This window comes from Dipteris shenzhenensis, chromosome 7 (assembly GCF_047967505.1).
Source record: "Dipteris shenzhenensis isolate YYH24624 ecotype China chromosome 7, Dip_SZ_1.0, whole genome shotgun sequence".
NCBI lineage: Eukaryota > Viridiplantae > Streptophyta > Polypodiopsida > Gleicheniales > Dipteridaceae > Dipteris > Dipteris shenzhenensis.
In genome coordinates, this window is record NC_141602.1 from 1,295,438 (window position 1) to 1,322,183 (window position 26,746).

The 26,746-nt window shown below is 48.2% G+C and overlaps 1 protein-coding gene across 3 annotated transcripts in view; it reads left to right on the top strand.

The window, feature by feature from the left end:
* The first annotated feature begins 246 nt into the window (after positions 1 to 246).
* The window catches only part of LOC147899793 (pentatricopeptide repeat-containing protein At5g27110-like), a 69,610-nt gene continuing 43,110 nt past the window's right edge, over positions 247 to 26,746 (top strand). Inside the window, exons 1-3 of one of the 3 annotated variants that reach the window (XM_087377368.1) lie at positions 247 to 266; positions 345 to 531; positions 14,653 to 14,769. Coding sequence is in view for 1 of the 3 variants with exons in the window: in XM_087377370.1 (XP_087233496.1) it covers positions 14,753 to 14,769 (17 nt within the window). In the remaining 2 variants the exon portion in view is untranslated. Of the gene's footprint in view, positions 267 to 317; positions 532 to 14,281; positions 14,411 to 14,652; positions 14,770 to 26,746 lie in introns of those variants that run through there. The other 2 variants (XM_087377369.1, XM_087377370.1) reach the window with 2 other exon arrangements.

Here is a 26,746-nt window from a genome sequence, read left to right on the forward strand (position 1 = left end):
AAAATGAAAGAGAAGTTGCTAATTGAACAAGATCACTATCAAAATCAGTCCTTCGACAATAAGTGCAATACATTAGGTTAACATGAGCTTGTCCTTTTGATTGGCCCACTCATCAAATTGATGTCAAAAATGCCTTCTTGAATGGATATATGCTATGTTGTCAAAGCCCAACATCACAAGATTTGATGGTTGCTCAAATGGACTCCAAACATACACTAAGGACATGAAAAAATGCTAATAGACCAAAAATATCATGCACCTTTTTGGTGAGTCGATGATTCATTCGAGGCATAACTTCTTGAATTTAGTTCCTGCTGTTTATGGTGACTTTGCTTGGCCTTCAGGGAGGAAACTGGGGCTTGGTCGACAAAGCTTTGTTGGCTAAGGACGTAGATAACATTCGCCTAACAGAGTGTTACGACAGCCATGGAGTGCTTGCTCACTGGTAAACAGATTGAAGCGTTTCACAGGGCCATCATGTGCCTGGCCCGGATCGGGATCGAACTCCTTATCGAAGCTCTTCCTGAAAAGGTCCGTCACATTCGACGCTTTTCTTCCAGCTTTGATGTCGTCCTGTTGTGTTCAGATTCGCTCAGTTTCTTTATCAAATTAATCGCCTAATTGTTGGTTCTTTTGACTGGGTCAATACAATTTGTTGCTGTTTCTATTTGCCATAGCGACTCCATACCTAGGCTTAGGGCTTGTCGTAGGGTTTTCCCGTCAAATTCTGAGCTGACCTCTGAATTAGGGGATTTTGTTACGTTTAAGAGCGTTGGCAATCTATTCCTTTGTAGGCATCTGAGAAGCATGGAGGACCAAATGTACCTTTCAATTATCTCAGCTTTTGGCAGCTTCCAAATGTACCTTCTTCGGTGATTGCATGTGCTCGCAGAACATACCAACTCCATAGCCTGCTGCAAAATCTAGGGATGTACCCTAGTCAAACTTGAGACCGTGCTTGACCTCACCACGCAGCAGAAGAATGTCATACCACAGGAAGAATCTTGTTCTAAAGAAAAGTACTCAAAAAATTGACGTATGTGCATAAGAATCACTCAAGGAGACTCAGATCTGTGAGCTAGTACAGCATACCTTGACGTAAAATACTATAGACAGCAGTAGTACAGCCAAAGAGACCTTGAAGTGAAACAGCCGAACAGCCATACAGCGTTATGCTAGCCTTTGTCTTGGCTGAGTCTGCCCTTAACATCTGGAGTGCCGACAGAAACTTTTGGCCTTACAAATGCTCCTGCAACCTTCCAAGCTTTTATGAACAAGATCCTACAGCCTTTTCTCTACAAATTTGTTTAGGTATTTTAATCTGCAGCCAATCCTGAGAAGAGCATTACTGCATGTAAGGCAGGTTTTGGAGGCGCTAGGGTGCTTTAATTATTAGCCTAGGCCAGCAAGTGTCAGATCCCAATAAGCTGAAGTGTGTAAGGGATTGGCCCATCCCCATTAATACTACACAGTTGAGGGGACTAGCTTCTTTCTACAGGAGGTTCATAGAACACTTTGCAGAAATTTCTGGACCGCTTACTGACCAGTTAAAATAATTTCTTTTGGACAGCCTGAAACCGGCCTTTGATAAACAAAAGGGCAGTGATCTTCTTCTATTCAGTCATAAACTTCATAAATAGCCACAATGCAAGCTTCAGTCACTCAAATCACTTAGCACAACTTAGAAACAAGCTTCAACAACAACAAAGGTGAGGCTAGAATGCCTATGCTCAATGAAAATAGTACACAGTGCACCCACTGGCCCCAAATGCCTTGGCGCCCCTTACGGTATTTATTTAATGCTTCTGAATGGAAATGCTTTACAACCAGGGTTCAACCCTGCACTGTTCCTCTCTGCAAATCCTCTACTTGTCTTCAAGGCATCTAATCCCAGTGCACCACTAGAATTCCCACTGGCAAGGCATACTCAGGCATTCACTTCTGATTTGACACAACTTAGAGGCATTCAGGCATCCAAACCATTGGCAAACTGAGCTCAAGGCAGCCTCATGGCTATCACATGCATCCATACTGTCCTTAGGCCTTCCACAGGATCACCCTTGCCTTTGGGTGCTTCCTAGAACCTGTTGGAGTCCTGAAAGGACTGCACACAACACGCATGCACTGCAAAAAGCTGCAAAGCAAGAAAGAACAAGGAAAAACCGAACCTGGAACTATAACTCCCGCTGTCTGTGGTTGAGGGGCGAGCTCCTTCCTCGCACCTATCCTCTGTCCAGGCTCCCCGCAGGGTGTAGGTGTCTTCCAGCAATCAGGAGAAGAGACAAATGAAGGTAGAGAGCGGAGGATGAACAAGAAAGAGCTGTAGAGGAAAGATGGTTCATAGATCGGCCCCGAAATGATTGCCCCAAAAGCAGCAGGGAAAGTTCCTCCTGCAGCCTGCACTGGTCCAAAACAGCTCCAGAAGCCACCATGCAGCCAAAAACATGTGCACAAAGGTCCAGCACAGCAAAAGATGCCAAGGGAAGCTTTCCATGTATGCCCAGGTGGCCTGCGTGATGAAGAAAACTGGATCCTGTCGAGAGAACTCGTAAGCCAAGTGATGTCCCACCTCGGTGTTGCACCAGCAAAAGGCTCCCCAAGTGACCGGTCCTAGCTCGGGTGCAGCCCTCGCTAAGATCCCCATGGCTCCCTTCCACACTGTCTGAGCATGCGAACAGCTCCAAAGGCAGTGCTTCAGGGATTCCTCCTCCTGAAAACACATCTGGCAGTGCCCCTCCTGCCCCATCTGCCTCAGCCAGCTCCCAACTGGTAGCCCCTTATGGACCACCATCCAAAGAAAGTAAGAGATCTTCCTTGGCCGCCAGCTTGCGCATAGAGTCTTCCAGAATGTACAAAGAAAGACCAGAGATATCCCTTGGGCATACCAGCTATGTGCCTGGGTGGGTAGCCTGCACTGAAGAGCCCCAAGAGCACGCCTATCGGTACGCGTGCTATATGAGATGAAGGGGGTAGGGTTCTCTGAGGCCTCCAGTGGTGGCCAACGCCACTCCCTTGGGTCCCACTCCACCTCTGTCAAGGAGCGGCCCTCCCAAATCCAGAGTCTCCAGTCTTGGGCCTGCACAACCAGGGGGTCCATATGCCACGCTTTCCCTTGCAGCCCTATAATGCCTTCGCTGCTAGGGAAGCTGGGGGTCGATGACAGCCTCTCTGCTCTGGAGGCGGCTACCATCGGCGACGGAGAAGAAATGAATCGAGGAGTCCGAGAAAAGGCCTGCAACCACCAAAGGAATGCCACGAGGTGTGAACTGCCCTAGCCACCTCTCATCTCTTGGGAGGAACTGTTTGGTGACCATGAGAATCCTCCAACCTGCAGGAATGGCAGCATCAATCTCCGCTCGCCGAGCCTGGATCCCTCGTGCCATACCTACTGCTGCTGCCAGCTCGTCTGGGCCCAACTGGCTATAGACGTCCCTCCAAACCCGGAGTGAGCGCGCAGGATAGAGTGCCCAGAGCGCCCATGGGATATGGGACCTCTCTCCAAGTTGGCGACCTGTATCACGTGTCACCTGGCTGCTCCAAATCAGGGGGCTGTTTGTCTATCTCCTCTCGGCAACTAGGGGGGACCTGGGAGAGGCTGTGCCGCAGCTTCCTCTAGACCGAGAAGAGACTGCGGAGGAAGGGGGAGCGGGGTTGAGTCAGCAGGGCTGAAGTGAAAATCCACCGGCTAGAAGGTTGCCAATCACCCCCTCTCTGGGGGATACACGCGTTGAGACCATGCTGAAGCAAGAGCTTCCACGTCTGCCCTCCTGGGGTCAGACCGCGGATGACTAACTTGCCAAGTAATGCCTGACTCTGAAGTTCTGGATCTATGATGCCAAGACCGCCCTTTGTCTGGGGGAGAATGATCATCTGCCAGGCAACCCGGGCTCTGGTGGTGCCGGAACCGTCTGAGCCAGACCATAGAAAGTTCCGCACCAGTCTCCTCAGTTGGGCTACGCACGATCTCGAGAAGCACCAGCAGGATGCCACATACCAAGCGGTGGCTAGAAGGACCTGATTGACCACAAGGGCCTTGCCTGCCAGAGATAGCCGAGCCGTGCTCCAGAAGGCTAGCTTCCGTCGTATGGAAGCTAGGACCAGTAGGAATTGTTGAGCTGGCGTGGTATCCAGCCCTACCTGGAATCCCAGGTAGCGTGTCGTCTGTCCTCTAGGGATCCAGGGAAACCCCAGGCCCAATGTGAGCTGGCTCCCAGATCCGTAAGAAAACCAACTGACTTATGCCAGTTGATTTTCGCCCCAGCGGCTAGGCAGAAAACCTCTAGAGACAGTCTCACTCGCTCCAGTGACTCAATATCATCCTGCACATACAGGGCCATGTCGTCTGCATACTCGGAGTCCAGAAGTTCTGCATCGTCCCTGATAGGGAGGCGCATCCCTCCAAGACCAGTGGTACGGGCTCGTAGGAAGTGAGCCATGGCCTCCCCAAAAAAGAGGAAGAGGTAGGGCGCAAGCGGGCAGCCCTGACGTACCGAGCGCTCGAGGGTGAATCTCTCCCCCATCCTGCCACTGATGATAACCCGACTGGAGGCCGATCTGTAGAGGCTAGCAATACCTCTAATCCACTCGTCCGGGAAACCGAACTGAGAAAGTGTGCCCTCCAAGAAGGACCAGTCTACCCTGTCATACGCCTTCTCAAAGTCAAGGAGTATGGCTAGGTCTGTTCAAGACTTATGAAAAGTCAAGCAGAGTTTTCATTGGAAGGGACTTCGGAGGGATGTCCATACATATGTGCAGAGCTGTAAGCCATGCCAACAAAACAGGGAGCTGAACCTAAGTCTTGCTGGTCTTTTTCAACCATTGCCCATCCCTGAAGGGAAGTGAACACACATTTTCATGGATTTTATTTTAGGTCTGCGTGTGACTTCTAGAGGTTGGACAACGTATTTGTGGTGGTTGAGAGGCTCACTAAGGCTGCCCATTTCATTCCCACAAAGACTCTATATTCAGCCTCAATGGTTGCCCAACAATTTATGGAAAATGTATTCAAACTGCATAGCTTACCCCAAGAAATTGTGAGTGACTACGATGCCAAGTTTATGGGGCAGTTTTGGCAGGAGCTTTTCAGGTCTGTGGGCACACTCCTGACTCCCAGGACAGCAGATCATCCTCAGACAGATGGACAGACTGAGTTAATAGATGGGTGGAAGAGTATCTTAAACAATATCGCTTCGATTCCCTATCTGCCTGGGACAGGTGGCTACATCTAAGCTGAGTTTTGTATGCACAAAACATACTTCAATTGGTATGAGTCCTTTTGAGGCAATGTATGGTTGCAAAGCCCATGTTCATCCACCATTGTTGGGAAGGCAATTACCAACCAGCAAACTAAGGATGATCTGGCCAATATGACTGTCTTCTTAATAGCAGTGCAAGGACAATATGATGCTCGCATGAAAGAATATGCTGATCAACATTTAAGGAATCTTGACTTTTAGGAAGGGGATTATGTATTTCTAAGGCTCCACAGATCACGGTATGCATCTTTGAAGGGGAATACTACTGTTAAGCTTGCTCATAGGTATTATGGACCAATATAAGGCATTGAGTAAAGGTGATGAAGTGGCCTATCAGTTGGAGCTTCCTCCTACTTCCAGAATTCATATTCCAGAGAATATTGGATTCAGAGATCATGTGCTAAGAAATAAGTCATATATGGAATACAACATCAAATGGAGAGGCCTACCAAATGATGAATCTTCTTGGCAGCCTTCATCTATTGTGGAGCAATATCCCTACCTACTCAGCTGATGCAGAATTTAAGGTCCTTTGGTGCCATTGTTGCTGCATGAAGATGAACTACCTCCACTATTCTTCCAAGAGACTATTCTGCCAGCCTTTGTCACGGATGAGTTGCGCCTCACCTTCAGAGTGATGACACGAACACTTTTGAAGCTCTTGCGCATGTTGCACATGTATGTGTGAGAGTCTATATTTAAAATCTGAATAACAAAAAATCTAAATTTGTATGATTGGACTTATTCTAGTCTTACAAAGGTATATTTTTCTATCACCTTAGCGGACATGCAAATTCTTTGAATTTTTGTCCAAGTGGTGATCAGCTGTTCAACTACATCGATTTATCTTACGCGAGTGCAAAAGCCCCAACAGCTAAAATTTTGAACAGCAAAAAATCTAAATTTGTATGATTGGACTTATTCTAGTCTTACAAAGATATATTTTTCTATCACCTTAGCAGACATGCAAATTCTTTGAATTTTCATCCAAGTGGTGATCAACTGTTCAACTACATCGATTTATCTTACGCGGGTGCAGAAGCCCCAACAGCTAAAATTCTGAACAACAAAAAATCTAAATTTGTATGATTGGACTTATTCTAGTCTTACAAAGGTATATTTTTCTATCACCTTAGCGGACATGCAAATTCTTTGAATTTTCGTCCAAGTGGTGATCAACTGTTCAACTACATCGATTTATCTTACACGGGTGCAGAAGCCCCAACAGCTAAAATTTTCAACAACAAAAAATCTAAATTTGTATGATTGGACTTATTCTAGTCTTACAAAGATATATATATATATATTTAAATTAGAGTCTACATCCAGCGGTGGGTACTTTGACGTTGGTTAGGCATCACGGTAGCTGGTCCCTCCTCCTATTTGCAATGGAATTATGGTTTTCAATGCCATATTGCGGATATGCAAACTTCATGTTGTTTTTTATATAAAATGAATGCTGCCTATTGATATTACATTAATCCTTTGATTTTTGTAGCAGTATGTTCTATATTTGCTAACTTCTCTAAGTATTTTTGCATCGAAAGGCTTAGCTGAGAGCTGCAGCAAGCGACCTAGATGTTCCAAGTAGTGATGCTGATGCCGCCTCCCAAACACTGTCCTCTAAGAAGAAGGAACATTACGAGAAAGGGGAATTGCACTCTGTCCTTTATCCTCCATTCAGAAGGTCCTTTGTCCTTGGATCCTATAAGCTGGGGCGATTATTTCAATGGAGAAGGCGTGGCTCTTCTCTGTCAACAGGCTGCCATACCCTAGGTAAAGTCATGCTTGAACCTTTGCATCTGAGCCACAATCTCAAGGGTGCCCTACCAAATCCTCTGTGTTGCAGGGCAGCTCTAGAGACAATGCAGGATGGTCTCAAGGTCTCCCTCCGTGTAGTGGTGGCACCTCCCATTTCATTTTCTCCAACCAAGGGCCGATGGGTAGACTCCCATGGGCACCCATCTAGAAGAAGTATGTAATCTTCTGTGGCTGGTAGATAGGCCACAAGTGCGGCCAAATGACTTCTTGGGGCACCTGCTGCTCAATCCATCGTTGCCCTCTCTATGTCCTTTCGCAGCTCCTCTCCTCCGCTCCTGAGCTCCCTCTCCTCCCCTCTCTCCCCTTTGAGGCATAGAGAAGCTTTCATACGCCCTCCTTCTCTGAGAGCCTTTCACAGGCCCCCCTCCTGCTTTACCTTCCTCTCTTCAGCCTGCTTGGGCTTTATAGGAAGCTGCAGAAGCTTCTGAGGGGCAGCTTCTGAGCTTAATTTTTAGTGATACTGTATCTCACCTTCTCTTTAGGCTTAATTTTTTGTCAAAACCACCGCGCGCACAAATTAATTAATGCCCTCAGAATTCATCTAGGGGTACCTATTGAGGTGGGCCTTTGAGAAGATCCCCCTGATGAGACTGTTTCTACTAACCACTTGTGCCGGGGTGTCCGGCTGGGGATTGTCATGTTAAAATTGCATTGCTTATTTTGTTTCTAGATGGTATGTTTGGGCATGTTCTTGGAATCATCTAGATAAACATTTATAGATCATACACCTGTATTTGCAGTGGGCCAGACATTCTTTAACAATGACTCTTGTTGAACTTTCTCAGGAAATATCATTGGTTTTTCTGTGGTGTGTAAAAGTATAAGGGAATATCTTGAACTTAAGGGAGAGATGGCCATCTATTGGCTTGTATTTCTGAGGTGCACATAGAATAAGTTGTATAATTGGTTTCTAATGTCATTCTTTTCTCACCTTTCACACTTTATAGATGATTTTGTAAGAAATTGAAGTGTTACTGTTCTTCTTGAACTTAAGGGAGGGATCACCATCAATTGGCTTGTATTTTTGAGGCACACACCAAACAAGCTGCATCATGAATGTTATCATTTTTTTCTTGGAGAAAAGAAACTTTCTATAAATGCTTGAAAAAACACCATACAAATCAGCTCGTGAAAGGAGCTAATAATGTTAAGTACAAGAAAAAACTGGCTGTCATAAAGAATGCAGCCTATTACAGAGAACCCAGCTCACTGCCTAGGGAATCTTCGGCACAAGGGCTAGCAGCCAGGTTGGGGGTCTGTACATCCAATGGATCCATTAAAGTGTAGAAAGTGCATGCTGGCCAAGCCTTGCAGAAATGCTCATGTCTTTCGACGGTCTCTCTTGATCTTGGAGCCACGCTCCCAAATGACATAGAGTGTATTGATAATGTCTTGCCAAATGGCCACGAGAGTGGCTGATGGAGAGGCCTGCTAGCCCTCCCATCACCAAGATGCAATGAGCCACCCAAATGTTCCAGGCGGGAATGCTGGCTACCACGGCCGTTGTCGGGAGGGAGGAATTGCATCTATCTTGAGGATCGTTCAATTGGGAAGGTGTGCCCCCCCTCCACCAGCTATGTGACCATCCCCCATGTGAAATCTCTTTGCATCCTCTGCGTACTTGCAACAACTGGAGAGCACCCATCCAAATCCGTTGTGTTGCTGGGCAGCCCCAAAAGACAATGGGGGATTGTCTTTAAATCTCTGTCTGTGCAACAATGGCATGTGTTGTCCACTTGGATCTGCTCCAACCAGGGCCCAATGGGCAAGTCTCCATTTGCGACCTAAGGCTGGACCACGGTCAAGACCCGAACTGTGAGATGACTTGGTGGGGAACCTGTTGCTCCACCCAGTGTCTCTCTCGTGAAGGGGTCCAGGTGGATGCCTCCAAATGGAGACATCGGCTAAAGCGAGTGGTGTAAGAGAAGAAAGGCACCTCCTTAGTCCTATTCGTGTGTGCCCTGTGCATGCTGGCCAAAACCACTCCTCTGGATACAACTATACTTTTCTAAGAGGACGACCCTCCCACAACCATTGGTTTGCCAATCCAATAACTCCATAGCCCTATTTGCCTCAAGGTCCTTGGTTGAAGAAATCCAATCCAGAATCTCTCGAACCTCCTCAGTTGTTGTGAGAAATCCAATTGATTTGGCTCAATCGGTTTGGGCCCCCAAGGCCTCGTAATAAATCTTCAGTGCTCCCATGATCCCCTCCAAACTCTCTGTTAAGCCCTCCATGAGGAGTGCCATGTTGCTTGCAAACTCAGAGTCAAGAAGCTCGTCCTTCCTAACGAATCGGGAGTCGCACCCTTGTGAGACTTGTTGTGTGAGATCTCAAGAAGTAACCCAATGCCTCTACCCACAAATTGGAACATGAAGGGAGCTAGAGGGCAACCTTGGCAAATTGAATGGGACAACGCGAAGGGCTTCCTTTTGTGACCACCAATGAGCATCTGAGTGGTGCCCCTTGTACAAGGCTGCAACTCCTCGAATCCACCATGTGGAGAAGCCCAATGTCTGCATTGTACCCTCTAGAAAGGGCCACTCCACCTTGTCGTAGGCCTTCTCAAAATCCAAAAGGAGGATTGTAAGAGGCTGTGACTCTTCTTGGGCCGAATCAACAGCTATACAAAACTTGTCTGAGTGTCGTGAATGAAGTTAGTGAGGTGCGGTCGCACTGCAAGCTCAAGACCTTGACTATGATCTTGTAGGCGGTGTCCAACAAAGTGATCGTCTCCACTACCTGTCTTAGGGGCTGATGAAGAAGGGAGCTTGAGTCAAAAATCTTCTGAGAAGCCAAAGGAAGGGGGGTATGAATGTACTCCCAAAAGCAACAAAAGAAGGCAAGGGTTAATCCATCCTCCAGTGACTTGTGGGGTGGGAGGGCCTTAAGGGCCTTCTCGTCGTTGGTAAAAGGCGCCTCCATGCACATGCTCTGAGAGACCACCAAAGGAATGTGGACCCATAGAGAACCTCTGGAGACGAGAACAAACATTGGGAGAATTCCGTGGTCATCTCAAGAATCTCCTATGGGTCTATGTGAATTCGCTCACTCTCATCCCTCCATAGCTGGAGTTGGTGGGACCTTGCTTGACACGAGGACTGTGGTATGAAAGAATTGCCGAGTGATCCTATCTCCCTGTTTTACCTAGTGTGCCCTAGAGGAATGATAAGAAAACTTTGCTTTGCGGACCTCTGTGGCCTAGATGTCTAGCCGCGCACATTCATACCGGTCTGCAAGCCACTGTAAGGCAAGGGCTTACATGTTCAGGATACCTATCCTGGAGTCCCCATTGGAAGATCCATCCATACTCCTCTCCCGTTGGTGATGAGCTCGCCTTGGGCATATACCTCCAAGGTAAGCCCCTGTGAAATAAAGATACATACCCCGCCACTCCTATTGATTGTAGGGGACCAGACCTCAGGACCCCTCCTTGGGGGGAGGCGATGGCCGCGATTGATATCTCATGCTTTTGAATCATGAGGAAATTGAATGTCCGTCCTACCACAGCCCTCTGCAACTCCCAATGGAGTATTAATGCATGTGGTGGTTGCTGACATGTATGATCGTGGAGCCGTGCACGTTGCAACTTGCCAAAGTTCAACTCATGGAGAGGCGGGAGGGTGGAGGACAGCTCGCCTATGGTTGGGAGCCTGCACAACAACATCAGACTTCTGAGACTTTGAGGGGGGTAACGGCATCGTCGGCTCTCTCCAACTTTCAAAGCCTACTTTGCATCATGAAGGAGAGTAATCCGTATTCGTGCACCATCATACTAGCGGCATTGCCGGCTCTACTTCAACCTTCAAAGCCCATTGCATCATGAAGGAGATCCCTATCCTAGCTTGTTTGTGCACTACTGCAAGGTCTAGTACATAGCTTGTTTAAGTTGAAGCTCTGGCCCCAAGTGAATCACTCTTACTGCAAAGCCCCATCCCGGCTTGTTTGGTAGAAAGCCTAGCTGAAAATTGATGTGTCACCATGAGTGATCCATAGCTCTCTGTCTTTGGGGGCCCATATGAAACAATTGATCTCTCATCGTCGAGTTGAACAACCTAGGTGTCCAATCCTCCTCTCTTGTTGAGGCAAAATTAACCCTTAAAAAAGGTCGTGATCAAGAGAACCAAACACTCTGATGGACCTGCCCTTTTTGGGCTACAGAATCAAATCCGTCACCTCCAGTGCAAGCGAATACTCATCTAGAACCTCGAGGTAGTTCCACGGTCCAAGCCGCCATATTTCCCTTGCCCTAGGCGAGGCTTCGGGCTAGGGAGCCAGAAAATGGGCCACCGGCTCCTGATTGCTCCCTCGAAGCTACGTTTGGCACTGGGAGGATATTGGAATGCGATGTGAGGATGAAGCAATAGACTGCGAGGGAGAAGGCTCAACCACGACCTTGCCCAAGGGTAGAGGTTCCGGACGAGGCTTTCGCTCCACCGAGATGGGACTCGAAGAATGAAGAAGAGGGTAGGGCTGCCTATGGTGGGAGGAGGGGGAAGCGGGGAGGTGGAGGGAAGGGGTTGGGTAGTGAGAATAACTGCCTCGTAGGGGGGGGGGGGGACGGTCGGAGGGGGAGGAGCAGCACAGCCGGAGAGGGCTGCGAAGAGGAGGGGATATTAGTAGGAGGTGGGGCAGGCTAGAGGAGCAGCACGGGACAAAGTGGCTGGCTCCCCTAGTGGCTTGCTGCAGAGTAGGAGCCCAAGTGCAGTGGACCATTGGCTCCTGGGAATCTGTAGGAAGATCAAAGAAAGTATCCTCCTCTGAGGTCTGGGGTCACGCCCTCCGCTTGCGCTCCATGGAAGTGGGAAGCCCCATTCCCCCCCCCCCCCCTCTCTCTCTCTCTCCAAGTCTAGCACGTCGCCTTTGGTTCTTCGCGGCCTTCTTGCTCGGCTTCTTCGTCTCCACCCTAGTCTACTTCCCCTCGAAGGCTTCACCCAAGGGGTCTGGGACTCCCGCTGCCGCGGTTACTTGCGAAGACGCTGAGCCTTGTCCGCTAGGGCTCCCTCTGCTTCGCTTGTTGAGCTTGTGGGAAGGGGGGGCATGTCTCTTTCTCTGGGGCAATTCGCGTGCAAGGTGGCCCATCTGTCGTCAAGAAAGGCACTGACTTGGTAGCCTAGAGACCTTAATCCTCTGGTAGAGCTCTCCCCCATCGAGGATCTCTAGGTAGATCTCCTCCCTAAGGGACTTTGGGCAGATTGAGTCGGGGAACCCCATCAATAGAGGCTGAGCTGCTAATTTCACCTGTTGTTTGTCCTGGGGAGAACGTAAAACTTTGACGGCTGTGGGAGTTGAAGGAGCTGCCATGAGAGCCCCTCTCGTCAGTCAAAAGTCACCACCAAAATTCTTATCTCCAAGGCTGAAACAAGAAAACCCTGCGCTGCTCAAGGGAAGGAGAGGGAACAGGAAAGGAAAGGAAAAAGGCGAGGAAAGGGATCTCCACTGAAAGGCCGACCCAAAGCTTGGCAAAAGAGTGCACTAAGCTAAGAGAGAGGTGAAAAGAAAGGAAGAAAGGTTGACTCAGTCCCAAAAGAACCTGTCTTAAAGACTGAAGAAGTGGAAGCCTTGCCTCAACAGTCAAAACCAATGTAGCTAGCAGCGCACCAAGGGCAGCAGTGGAGCTGCTTTTAATGCAATTAAAACCAAGAAACTCCAGTAAAAAGGCCCAAGCAAACTGGAACGTCAGCAATCACCCGAGCTGAGAAGTGACCCCCTGGAGCTGGCATACGAACAGAAATTGCACTGGCATAGAAGAGCAAGAAGGCCGAAACAAAGGGCTGGCGCTTTAGAGGCTTCTTGTAAAGTCGTGCTTTGAGGGGGATTCTGAAGAACTACAGTGAAACGTCACCCAGGAACAACCTGTGTAAAGCAATCCTTGCGTGAACTCCTAGGGTCAATGCATGCTGGAATCCACTTCTCAAAGCAAAGATGATCTCCCACAATTATCCACGGTCTGAAGTAGATTTAATGCACTGGTGTGGCGGAGAAAGAAGGCTGATGAAGGGCTGGTGCTGCGTAAAGGCTTCTTGTAGAGTCGCAAAACGAGGGGGCTTCAAAAGAACTGCAGAAACGTTGCATAGGAACTCCCTACTTAAAGCAATCATTACATGAACTCCTAGGGGCAATGCATGCTGGAATCCACTTCCCGGAAGAAGAGATGATCTCTGGCAATGCTCCACAATCTGAAAACCTCCACAAGCACTTCAGCAGCCAGTAGCCAGCCTTCAAGAGAAAGCTTGAACTGGCGAAACAGCCTCCAGGAGCAGAACTAAACGAAAAGGCAGCTTAGGAGCTGTAGCGAGGCAAGGAGAGAGACGAACCAGTCATACCCATGAACATTATTTTCTTTTCATTTTTACCCTTTATAGATGATTTTATAAGAAATCGAAGTCTTACTGTTCTTCTATCACTTGATGGGCTATGAGGTGTGGACGAAATTTCACATGATGACGATCTGAATATCATGTAATTGATTGTGGGCAGCTGAATCTTCGTGCGCTGAACTCATCACACTCAGCTTTTTTGGCAGTGGCATACAACTCACAATTTCTTGATGTGTATTGTCTATTTGTTCTAGTGGCACAATGCAGTGTCTTTCTGAAGGTACTTGCAATTCTGTGGATATATAGCTCTGTAATAATTGGAAATTTACTGTTAGCAGCTGATCCCAAACTTTGGGACTGATTGCCTAATGCTTTTCAGAATATCAAACGTTTGTGTTGACAAACTTCTATGCTGTAAGGCTGTTTGCACTGTTTTTAGAATGGCACCTGGAAGCATGGAACCTGATATGGCAGCAGCAAAACTGCATTGGAGTCTGGAGTGCTTGCATGGTACATGGTATTTAAAGTTTTCTGTAGTTCTTGACAAGCAAGGTTGTCGATTTTAAGAATAGTGATGTTAGTCACAAGATTTAGTTCCTAAGACAGCATGTGTACATTTAGGTATTGCAGTGTACCAGCCTTTTGAAGTTTGGCAGTTGCTTGTTAACCCGAGTCTGAAGGGGACATAGGTGAGGGCTCTGTTGCAATTAAAAAGTGATTTCCTGGAGCATAGATTGGACGTTTGCAAGCAACCGGTTAAAGTCGCGAGGCTTGACACTTGGAAAGCTCTTATGATCATAAGAGCTTTCCAAGTGTCAAGCCTCGCGACTTTAACCGAGCTTTCCAAGTGTCAAGCCTCGTGACTTTAACCGGTTGCTTGCAAATGTCCAATCTATGCTCCAGGAAATCACTATTTAATTGCGACAGAGCCTTCACCTATTTCCCCTTCAGACTCGGGGACATCTCTAGAAGGAAAGGCAGTTGAGTTGAGAAGCTACATTGACCCCGTGAAAGGTGGTTTTCTGGGTCCATATTTGCTCATGTTTTGCTTGTGTACTCTAAATGCTACATAGCAATGATAGATCACATAATATAAGACTCAGCAATGAATGCCTAATTGCACAGGACTTAAGTAGATGTTGTATTTGTTGCATTAATTATTCTTTTTCTTTAAAGACTTGTGTTCAGGTGACTGAAAATCGTGTAAGATTGACGGCAGTGACTAATCTTGCCTTGATATTTCACGCATGTTTCAGAGCATAATGATGCTGCTTTTACATACCCAGCTTTGGATTGATCCTGCTGAGGAATTGCAAGAGTATGCACATAGAGGAGCTGCAGTTGATGTAACATTCCATGTTAAGGAGCTTAAGGTAACAAGACAGTTTTGACATCTCTTGTTTTCTCTTAACACGAGTTTGTAAATACCTTGGGTTTTTGGATCAGGCTTTTAGGTTTTTAAAAAAATATGTGGATTCTCGTAATGATCTAAGTTTTGAAAGCTAGTTCTTTCCTTTGTGCTTGGTTCCTATTAACAGGGTTACTTGAGTCTCTTTGATAAGCCTGTTTTGTGAGGCTGTATGCATGTTGTGTGATATGCCATGCCATGCTGGTGGCACAGTTGTGTGAAGGTCTGCAAATGCTGATGTCATAGCATTTTAGTTTGCTAAGCTGAGAATACAACTCTAATGGATTTATTTTTATGTAGGAAACCCTGAATAAGTGCCACAGCTTGGAAGATTAATACCTCATCATCAGAGTAATGGGTTTCAATCACATGGGGAAATGTAGGCGACTGTTCACTTGGCCTGATCTTATAGGTTATGCCCTTTAATGCAATGCACTAGGCTTACCATAAGGTTTCCTGAGGCATATCCAAGGCTTGTTTTAGCATTTTAGCCTCACGTTTTTGCCTAGGTGGATGAGTGCTAGCAGTCTACTAATCACCTTCACCCTTCTGCTGAGCTGCTGAGCAGTACACCACATGCCATGGCTCATAATTTGGACTTGCTTGCACTTATTTCTCTTCCTTCAATGCCTTCTTCTAGCTATTCATACCTTGTTTTGCTCCAGATTTCATCACTTCTAACATGGAATTCGGTTCAGAATGAGTTCAATCTCAAGTTTAACCATGCTATAAGATGCATTTGACTACATCAGCTAAGAGGCGAGGGCATGCAACAACGGGACGAAAACTCCACATTTACAATACCTTTTTCAAACAGGTTCTCGAGGATGCATTAGACTGACATCGTCTTTAAACAAGGAACCTCTATGTGTGTATCTGGGATATCCATGCAAGCTTTATGTGCCACCCACAAGCGTGTCTTTGTGGGGATTTGATATTGCAAGCTAGGATATCTTTTCTTTTTATCCTTTAAATTCATGCATGAGTGAGTGCCCATGAATGAAGGTGACCCAGCTTAAAAAGGAAGGTCGTATTCCTTTGTGAGGGTCAGCTAAGGACTTCATTTTTCAAACTGATTGTTGAGGACACATTAGACTGACATCCTTTTAGACAAGGAAGCCTGAGGATATGCATGAGAGAGAGGCATATTGTTGATACATTCTTGGCCCTTAGATGGAGGCCAATGATGTTGCTTTGGATATATTGATTTTGTATTCTAGCTTTTATCCTAAGTAATTTTCACTTTTTGCATCCTGAGCAGTTTCTGCAGTGTTTTCACAGCAAATTGAAGGTGTTATTTATGGGAGCAGCTATATGGGGTCTATGACAGCAAGCAGGCATTAGCTACATCAGCATGGGTGGCAGCTTAGAGTTTGCATGGTACCCCACTCGTAGTTGCTGGGACCGCTAGACTTGCAAATACTTGTGTCTTGAGGCCTTACCCTCATGAATACCTCTCTTTAGATGGCTCATGGTTTTGTAAAGAATGGCATGGTTAGTGCCTAATTGCCCACTAGGTTGCTTTGGGTACTAATAGTCATGTGTGTACCCTAATAAGTTGCTTCAACATGAGGCCACTGTTCGTATAACCATTATGATGAGTCTTGAATCTTGTGGATTGTGTGGAGTATGTCATTAAGAGGAGTTTTGAAGGTATTAATGCCAGGTTAGCTCGTAAGTGGGGTGTTTAGGATTTAATAGGCCCTTAAGTCAAATCCAAGGTGGTATTATTTATTAAGTTGGAGGCGGGTAGGCCTACCAATCTTGGAACATTTGTGTCCATAGGACTCTTTTCTTTTCCAAGGAAAGAATCGTCTAGTAGAAGCTTTGGGAAAAGACAAAATCATCAATCCGTGAGGTGCTGAAATGAAAAAGTTCTAGCTGTCTTGCAGCTCGCCTCTCAAGGTCTCAGCTCATTGCCTATAGATACCTTGGAAAAGGGCGTCAACAACTAGAGGGGAGGGGTATTAACCTAACGTATATTGCGATCCCTTAGAATATAAAAGATACCTACAGGCCAAGCCTTGCAGGAATGCTTGTGTCTTTGGGGGGTCTTCGAAGAGTCCTGTACCCCACTCCTCGAGGTCGCACACAGTGTAGATGATATCATGCCAAGTACTCATGAGGGTGGCCACAAGTTGGATCTGTTACGTGCCCCCCCCGGGGGCTCTTTGCAATGAGCTCTCCAGATGTGCCAAGTTGTAATGGTGGAGTCGTTTGATAGACGTCCTCCTTTGGCGAGGGCTTTGTGTGCCATCGAGTTGGGGGAGGCCTCAGTGATGCTGCGATGAGTGGCCCGTTCCCCATCGAGGAGCTAGGCCCACGAGGTCATCTCGATGAAGGAGGTGTGTCTCGTATCTCAGCCAAGCCACCATCCCCCAGGTGAATATCTAATGGATCCTGCTCACTTGGCTAGTATTCTAAGAGGGCCTACCATATCCTACGGGCTAAGTGGCAGTAATGTGCTATCATCTCCAGATCACTTGCTGAGTAACGTCTCCGTGTAGGTAGACCATAAAAAATAGGAGATCTTCCTTGTGCGAAGGCTAGTTCAAAGCCGGGATCAAAAATTGGTAATGACCTCAATGGGGATTTACTGCCCTGCCGAGTGGTGCTCCTTGGATGGGCTCTAGGCTAAGGCCTCTAATTATGATTGCCTGCCAATCCAGTGGTAGTAGAAAAGATATCCACTTCCGCTACCTTGTCTGAGCTCTCTGCTGTAGATGGCCAAAACCACTCCCTAGGGTCCCACTAAATCTCTTTGAAGCAAACGGCCCTCCTAGAGCCACAAGCACCACTGACTTTGGGGTCAATGGCCTAGCTCCTCCCCAGTCTCCCAACTACTCTAATCCTGTAGCACTCCAAAGTGATAAAGGCACCATCGTTCTAAAGATGAGGGTCAATGGCCTAGCTCCTCCCCTGTCTCCCAACCACTCTAATCCTCTGCCACCAAAGAAGTCAAGGCACCATCGTCCTAAGGATCAAGATCTATCCAATTTGAATCTACTAGGAACAACAGTCCTCCTTGGGCTGTGTTGTAGAAAACAAGGCAAGGATCAATCTACTCACCCTAAGGAGAACTCTATGTGGCAAGGATCAATCTACTCACCCATAGCGAACTCTATGTGGCACCCCTATTGTGGAGATGGTTGAGCCATTGAGGGCTATTATTTGGGTCTTGTTGTGACCCCTCATGCTAATATATTGGGATGGCTGTGTCAATCTCATCAAGCTTGCCTCAAGCTCCTCTCATTGTCTTAAGCCACTGTGTGCTCGGAGAGGCGTCGCCATGCTCCTAGTGAGCGGGCGGGTCCACTACCCCATTGTGCCCAATTGATATGTGTGTGGTGGCCCAACATGTGCCCCCTCCTAATCACGGACTTGTGGGTGCCAGATTAAGGGCTGGCGCTTGAACAGCTCTCTACACAGAGCCTTGCCTGGACGAAGCCAGTGTAGAGGTGTGGTTGCGCTCTCATCGAGCTACACATCAAACGTGACCCGTTCCCTCTAGGAGGGTATCTTTGAAGATCCAGTCACCCGTGGTGCGAGGAGTGTTAGAAGCCCTTGTTGAAGCAGGAGATTCCAAGGCTGTGTGGTTGGAGTGAGTCCTCTAACTATAAGCTCTTGCAAGAGGGCTCTTCTATGCATCTTTGGATCAATAACAAACTGCCCCGCACCAACACAAACTCTACAATGGAGTTGGACTCTCTTGTTCTCTCTCAACTACTTTGCACAATGCCCACACGAGAATGTATGGAAGATATCTGGTGAAAGCAAGCTTTGGAACACCTATGGCAGCCCCCTCTACAGGGACAGCTCATAAAGGTACCTCAGATGTTCTCACTTATCTTAACAAGATATGCCTCATGTTGATATAAAAGATTGACAGTTTGGAGGCCACAAATGTGGCTCTATTGGCTGAGAAAGCGCACGTGGACAAGACATTAGCTGAGATCAAAAAGCAAGGAGGGAAAGTACAAGAAGAATGGGGGAAAGAAAAGGAAGAAAGAGGAGTGGGAGAAGGAGAAAGCAGGGTGGGAAAGGGTGAAGACCAAGCTCCAAGACAAAGTACACACACTGGGGATTGCACTACAGCAGATGAAAGACATGCAAACGACATTGGATGGGGGCAGCAAAGCCATGGAAAAACTCAAAGCAGAGAATGCAGCTCAAGAAAGAGATGGCTGCCATGCAGGCCACCATGAATGGTTAACATGCTGAGCTTACACAACAGTCACTAAGGGGAAGGAAGAGATGCTTGAGTGGACAGCAGTGGTAAAAAGGGGATCAGCAGCCCCTAAAAATGAGTTTATTTCTGAGACGCTAGAGGAAGAGAAAAGGAGGGCCAGCAAGGCATTGAATGTCCTGGTAAGAGGCTTAACAGTAGGAAATACCCCAATGGCGGATGCTCAAGCTTTGTTCACCAAGATGTGAGACAGCTTGGAGGGTAGGGAAGACGGAGATACCAACAAGACCATTAGTGATGAAACTCAGGACTGCGACGGACAGGTCTACCCTCATGAGCATGAGGGCAACCAAAATCTACTTGGATGACGACCATACTCTTTAAGAGCAGGAGCACAGAAGGGAGGGATGGTACTTGTGATGGCAGCAAGCACACGAGGTTACTACAAATTGGCATAGCCTATGTGAGATGATATATGATGACATCACATAGTTATCTAGGCAAGGAGACATCCTCCTTCTACCATGGTGACTTCAATGCATGCACTGGATATAGGCAGGTGGGCTTGCCAGACTTTGACTCTGACTCCCTCATACTGCCAGAGCTAGACCTAGCAGAGCTCAGGATTGTGATACACTCATCAGATGCACCACACGTGATAGGATACAGGCGATGTCTACTTGAGCTGGGAGTGGTCCATGAGTTGATTATATATAACGGCCTCCAGAGATGGCCACTTACTTATTTCAGACTAGTATAGTGGATTATCTGATGGGTCCCTTGGCCTTTGCACCACATATACACGACTTTACAGTGCCTCCCCCCCACTCGGCGTTGACCACTCATACTTGGCATCTAGCATCTCGGTTACTATGCCACCCATAGGGAGAGCGCCCCCCCCATACCCGCTCGTGTCCAGATCCACTTTAATCATTCTCTCGACCCGATCTACGTGAACCGCTTAGCTTGTGAGCTCTCAAAGCTACTTCAAGGTGATGCAAACCTCACCCGAGCCTCGGACACCCTGGTCTCACTGGTACATGACACAGCTGCTTGATCCTTCCCCATGACCAGATCTGGAGCACTTGCCCTAGCGGGGAGGATGCCTCATAATCCTTGGTACGATGATGAGTGCAGAGAGATGAGATCGCACCCCACACATGAACGAGCCTTGTGTCATTTGATGACACAATGAGGCACAACGGATTTCACAACGACTGCCACGTCGTAAGTGACGAGCTTTCCTCCCACCAGGATGGAGGAGGTGATCGGATCTTTCAGAGGGGGAGATTAAACCATTGGATGGGGGCTTCTATCTGAGGGAAAGCTGCCTATTCCCATCAGAGATCCAGGGGTTTGGCACACTTATGCGAGCTCACTGTATGACGTCCTGATGCAGACACCACCTGACATGTTCTTTATGCCTAGGCCCACCACACGTCATTTGTTCAGTACATAGAATATACTGGGTACACTCTGCCGGATAACCGGGGAGCTCAAGACCATGAGGAATAGGAGGTCCTAGATCCGATCTTAGCGCAGATGTTTAGTCACGCGATATGTCATGGCTTCCCATCCTCTTGGAGCACTACCACTATTATACCCATACACAAAGCAGGAGATCCCATGGACACCGGGAACTACCGTACTATTATGATTGGCTACACTCTGGCCAAGATCTATGGATCGGTTTATAGAGGGAGATCAAGAGGCACCGTGCTCTAGGACTGGCAGGCTTTTGACGACAACACTTCCCCCTTGATCACATCTTCACTTTGAGAGCCATCATTGAGGAGGGGAGATTGAGGCGCTAGAAAGTCTACGCTTGCTTTGTAGACTTTCGGAAGGCCTTCCATACTGTTCCACTCTCCTGTTTGATCAGGAGGCTTCAAAAGATGCAGATCCCAGAGGTCTTGATTTGGGGGGTGATGAGCTTATACGAGTTTGTCAGAGGGAGAGTTCGTGCCGTGGGAAGGTCTATTAGATTGGGTTGAGAGCACCATGAGTGTGAAATAGGGATATCCTCTATCACTGACTCTCTTTAGGCTTTACATTGATGAGATCACATCTTTTATTGACTGCCTAGGAGGCGAGGGATCACTACTGGCAGATTTGATGATACATATTTTGCTATAAGCGGATGAGATAGTCCTTATATCGTCCGATTGCAGAGGCATCTGTAGGACTTGGAGGCGTTTTGCAGGGAGAGAGAGACTTGACAATCAACCTTGGGAAGACCAAGGTCATGATCTTCAACACCTCACGTGCTGTGCTGCATCAACATAGCTTCACTTACCAAGGTAAGCCAGTGGAGATAGTGTAGTCTTATACATACTTGGGAGCAGTTTTCTCCGGGCCAGTTTTCAGGATGGTTCATGCAGCCAGAGCATGGCTCACACATGGACAGGGAGCTTTGGCCCATTTAGAGAGGCAGTGCTTTCGAGCACATTTTCATGACCTGCCGATGAAAGGTTGGCTGTTCGACACACTAGTGAGACTGACTTTTTTTTTCGCAAAAAGTAGTGCTAGTTATATTACTTGAAAGCGAGAGTACAAGAAGGCCTAAAGGCCAGCGGGCTGTAATCACAAAACGGATTCAGCCCGAGAAGTCAAAATGCTAAATACAAGCCTCTTAGGGCATAATCATCGGAGAGTGGACAAACAGCCACGGTGGAGGGGCGTAATGCCACTGAAGACTCTGAGTGGAGTGCTGGAAGAACAACTCCCGGTGGTCCCAGTCGCGAAGGAAACGTCGTCTCTTTTCCTTCCCTGCGCGGGACTCTCCCTGAATTTGATCCCACTGACCCTTGAGCGTGTGAATGATCGTGCTCCAGATATCTGCTAGGGTATGGGTAGTAGAAGTAGTCTGAGCTCCTACAGTGTGCGCGCATCTGGAAGTCCAGATATGCCAGCCTGTGATGCTCCCTATGATCTCCCAAACTGGGTGCCGAGGCATCGCTCCTGCATCTGTCTCTGTCAGATGCCAAGGGAAGCTGTCCGTGTATGCCCAAGTGGCCTGCGTGATGAAAAAGACGGGATCCCGTCTAGAGAACTCATAGGCCAAGTGATGTCCCGGCTCAGTGTTGCACCAACAAACGGCTCCCCAAGTGATCGGTCCTAGCTCGGGTGTAGTCCTCGCTAAGATCCCCATGATTCCCTTCCAAACCGTCTGCGCATGCGAGCAGCTCCAAAGGCAATGCTTCAGGGACGACTCCTCTTGAAAACACATGTGGCAATGCCCCTCCTGCCCCATCTGTCTCAGCCAGCTGCCAACTGGAAGCCCCTTGTGTGCCACCATCCAAAGGAAGTAGGAGATCTTCCTCGGACGCCAGCTGGCCCAAAGAGTCTTCTAGAAAGTGCGAAGAAAGACCAAGGATATCCCCTGGGCATACCACCTATGTGCCTGTGTGGGTAGCCCCCGCTGGAGAGCCCCAAGAGCACGCCGACCCGTGCGTGCACTGTAAGAAAAGAAGGGGGTAGGGTTCTCTGAGGTCTCCGATGGTGGCCAACGCCACTCCCCTGGGTCCCACTCCACCTCTGACAAGGAACGGCCCTCCCATATCCAGAGTCTCCAATCCTGGTCCTGCATAATCAGGGGGTCTATATGCCACGTCTTCCCTTGCAGCCCTACAATGCGAAGGCGTTGCCAGGGAAGCTGGGGGTCGATCACGGCCTCTCTGCTCTGTAGGCGACTGTCATCAGTGATGGAGAAGTGTGCCGAGGAGTCCGAGAAGAGGCCTACCACCACTAAAGGAATGCCTCGTGGAGTGAACTGTCCTAGCCACCTCTCATCTCCTGGGAAGAGCTGTCCGGTGACTACGGGAATCCTCCAACCTGCAGGGATGGCAGCATCAATCTCCGCTCGCCGAGCCTGGATCCCATGTGCCGTACCTACTGCTGCTGCCAGCTCGCCTGGGCTTAGCTGACTGTAGACGTCCCTCCAAACCCGGAGCGAGCGCACGGGCCCACGCGCCTAGAGCACCCAAGCGATATGGGATCTCTCTCCAAGTTGACGACCTGTATCATCTGTCACCTGGCTGCTCCAGATCAGGGGCTGTCTGTCTATCTCCTCTCGGCAGCTAGGGGGAACCTGGGAAAGGCTGTATCGCAACTTCCTCCAGACCGAAATGACGCTACGGAGGAAGGGGGAACGGGGCTGAGTCAAAGGAGCTGAAGTGAAGATCCATCGGATAGAAGGCTGCCAAACACCCCCTCTCTGGGGAGTACACGCACTGAGATCATGCTGTAGCAAGAGCTTCCACGTCTGTCCTCCTGGGGTCAGACCGCGGATGACTAGCTTGCCAAGAAGTGACTGACTCTGCAGTTTTGGATCTATGATGCCGAGGCCGCCCTCTGCCTGGGGGAGAATGACCATCTGCCAGGCGACCCTAGCTCTGGTGGTGCCGGAACCGTCTGAACCAGACCATAGGAAGTTCCGCACCAGTCTCCTCAGCTGAGCTACACAAGACCTCGAGAAACACCAGCAAGAGGCCACATACCAAGCAGTGGCAAGAAGGACCTGGTTGACCACAAGGGCCCTGCCTGCCAAGGAAAGCCGAGCCGTGCTCCAGAAAGCAAGATTTCGTTGTATGGAGGCTAGGACCGGCAAGAACTGCTGAGCCGGTGTGATGTCCAGGCCTACCTGGAATCCCATTTTTGCCCATCAATAGCGCTCACCGCATCCTGCATCTCCGCAACAGTGAAAGGGGCGAGAAGGGCGTTGCTCATGCTGGGCTGCACGAGCCGCGGTGTAGATCTCCACACCTCCTCCCTTCTGATTATCTGTGCGTACAAGAAAAGGCTTATTCAGGATGAAGAGCTCCAATTTTTGAATTGCCTTTTTGACGGCCAGAGGTGCCGTTTCCGTGGTTGAGCACTAGCGTGACGTTTGAAGCCAGCTTCTGTAACGTGTCTCTGTTTCTCACGATGGCCAAGCTACTCCGTGCTATCTCTGCTCGCATCTCTTCTCCCCGCTCTGCTTCCACTACCACTGAACTTACGGAGTCCAAGCACTCTTGGAATCTCCCTATTATAGATCCGGAAGAGGTCTATAAATTCTCTATGTTCCAGTATAAGGCACTTCGTCATATTAAAATATCCAAAGTATGTATCAATATTGCCGATGAAGGCAATACGGGAGTCTATCTCCCTCTCTTTTCCCAGTCTGAGATTGATTCCTTCACTCGGTCTGGTTATCAATATATTCACTATGGTTGTTTTGTTTTGGCCATTGAGCCTCTTTTTCGTTCTGGTGTAAATGCCACCTGCATGGTTAGTCTAGTCGATACCCGCCATTTGTCGATAAAAGCCGCCCGCATCGGTCTTGTCCATGGTTCCTTGAACAAGGAACCTGTATATACGGTTGTATATCCCAACTTCAAGATGTCTTTAGCAGACCCTCATCTCTCTACAGCCCTCCGTTTGTATGTTCATGTCAAAGGGCTGCAAATGAAACCCAGGTCTGAGCATTGTGCTATTCACGTCCGTTGCATCAATTACCTGGTTTCGACTATTAATCCGATCCCTCGCCATATTCGCTCCCCCGACGAATGTATTTTTTACGGAGCTACGAATGCAGAGGTGACTCGGTTCAAATTCGATGCTATTCCCATGCCTTCTGAATGGGACATGGATTATCAACAGATAGTCCAAGAAGTAGATACACAGGAAGCTCCGTACACCATTGAGGACACCCCTACTCGTGCAATTGTCCGGCGCCGCTCAGGTGATCATTCCAAGAAAGTCATGCGCCTGGCTTTTCCTGCCTCTTCGCACATTTCCATTAGCAGTACTCCGCCTTCTGATGTTTCTTCACTCCCTGAGAGTTCTGCTCGTATGGAAGCGGTGCGTGATTGGGTGTCGCAAACAGCTGCTTCCCAGTTTCCCAGTGATGCTAGTCTCCAATACCGTCGTGAGACTGCCGTCAACCATGTGCCTCACATTCAATCCAACTTTGAGGCTGTCACCCATAAAGTTCCCCTCATGATGTTTCAGCCTACCGAGTGGCCGTCCCTTTCCGGCTACCAAGAGGCACTGGATACTGACAGTAAGCTTATCTCTTCCCCTTTTGCTGTTGTTACACCATCTGTCCCATTATCACAGGTTCCTGTCGAGCAACAGCAGCTGAACTGGTGTAACGCCCACAATATTCAAGTCCAGTCCAGCCTGGATGAGTGTCGCTTGGCTCTTTATAATCTCCAACTTGCTTTGGCCAAGCTCGACGACAAGCTTACTTCGGCTCTTGCTACGCCTGTATATCCTGTCCCTTGTCGCTCTGTTTCCTCTTTTACTGCTGTGCCATATACTCTTCCGCCTTCTGATGCTGCTCCTCCTCTTCAGTATAACTTTCATCCCCTCTGCATGATTACTACGTCCTCTTTTCTTGACGATTGTGAGGTTATAGACCAGCTGCCTTACAATGCTGAACAGGCTGCGGAATGGCTTGATCCCAGCCATCCCATCATCCGGGCGTTTCGGTGGACGGAACAAGATAATGCCGACATTACAGCCGTTCGGCCTCCTCTTGGAGGAGTTATTCCTCTTGAGCCTGATCTTTTCTTTCCTCTGCTTCCTCATCCTGCCCCCGGACCAATCGGATCGGATCATCCAGCTGATCCTGATTCAGACTCTGATAGTGATGACCATCCTGTGCTTCCTCATGCACCCCCTCCTGTTCCTCGTGTGCCTCTTGTGCCTCAGCCCAATCCTGTGCCTACTCTCATGAATCAAGGCACAGTCAAGGAGGAACCTGCCAGTGGTCCTAGTACGATCTTTCCCAATGCTCCTGGTCGTGTACCCAAGATGCCTGAATATCTGCAGATGCCGGAGTACACTGATGGGACCATTAACGAAGCAGGCGAACTTCGTTTCTGTCTGCAACACAAATCTTTTCCCGGGTACGTGCTCAATTTGGATGGTGCTTCGCCCCAGGCAATTAAAGATATTCTCAAAATCTTTTATGGGCATATGATGTCACTGGTCAATGTATATAAATGGTCTCCTCGCGATGCTGCTGTGGAAACGACAAAAGGTTTTACTGGCATCCTTGCCAATTGGTGGGAATTCCTGTCAGAGGAATCTAAAGAACAGATTTTTAGCAGCCAGGATGCACAACAACAAGCCAATGCACTTGATGCCCTGATTGCTGCCATTACCAATCAGTTCCTGCCTACATTCACAGATGATCGAGCGCAAGCATCCAACGAATTCTTTGCTCTCAAGCTTTGCGATCTCTTTCAATTAGCCCAGTATAATGCCCATGCCTGCTGATCAGCACAAAACTGGGTTTGTAGTGCCCCAAGGCTTTTATGAATGGACAGTACTCCCCTTTGGCCTTAAAACTGCACCAGTGGAATTCCAGCGCTACATGGATTCAATCTTTGCTCCCTATCATAACTTTTGCTTGGTTTATATTGATGACATCCTCATCTACAACAAAACTCCTCATCTGCATCTGCAACACCTCCAGGTTATTCATGATCTGCTCCAACAGAAGGGCCTGGTTCTTTCTCCCTCCAAGATTCAAATTGGTAGAGCCTCCATTGACTTTTTAGGAGTTCTTATTAATAATGGCGCAATCCAATTACAGGACCATGTTTTACAAGCCCTTGCTGCTTTCCCTGCGGAGATTCGAGATCGCCATCAACTTCAACGCTTTCTTGGGTGCTTGAATTATATCTCTTCTTTCTACCAGCACTTAGCCCGTGATCGCTATCTCCTCCAACTCTGTTTACGCAAGGATGGTCCACTTTGGGGA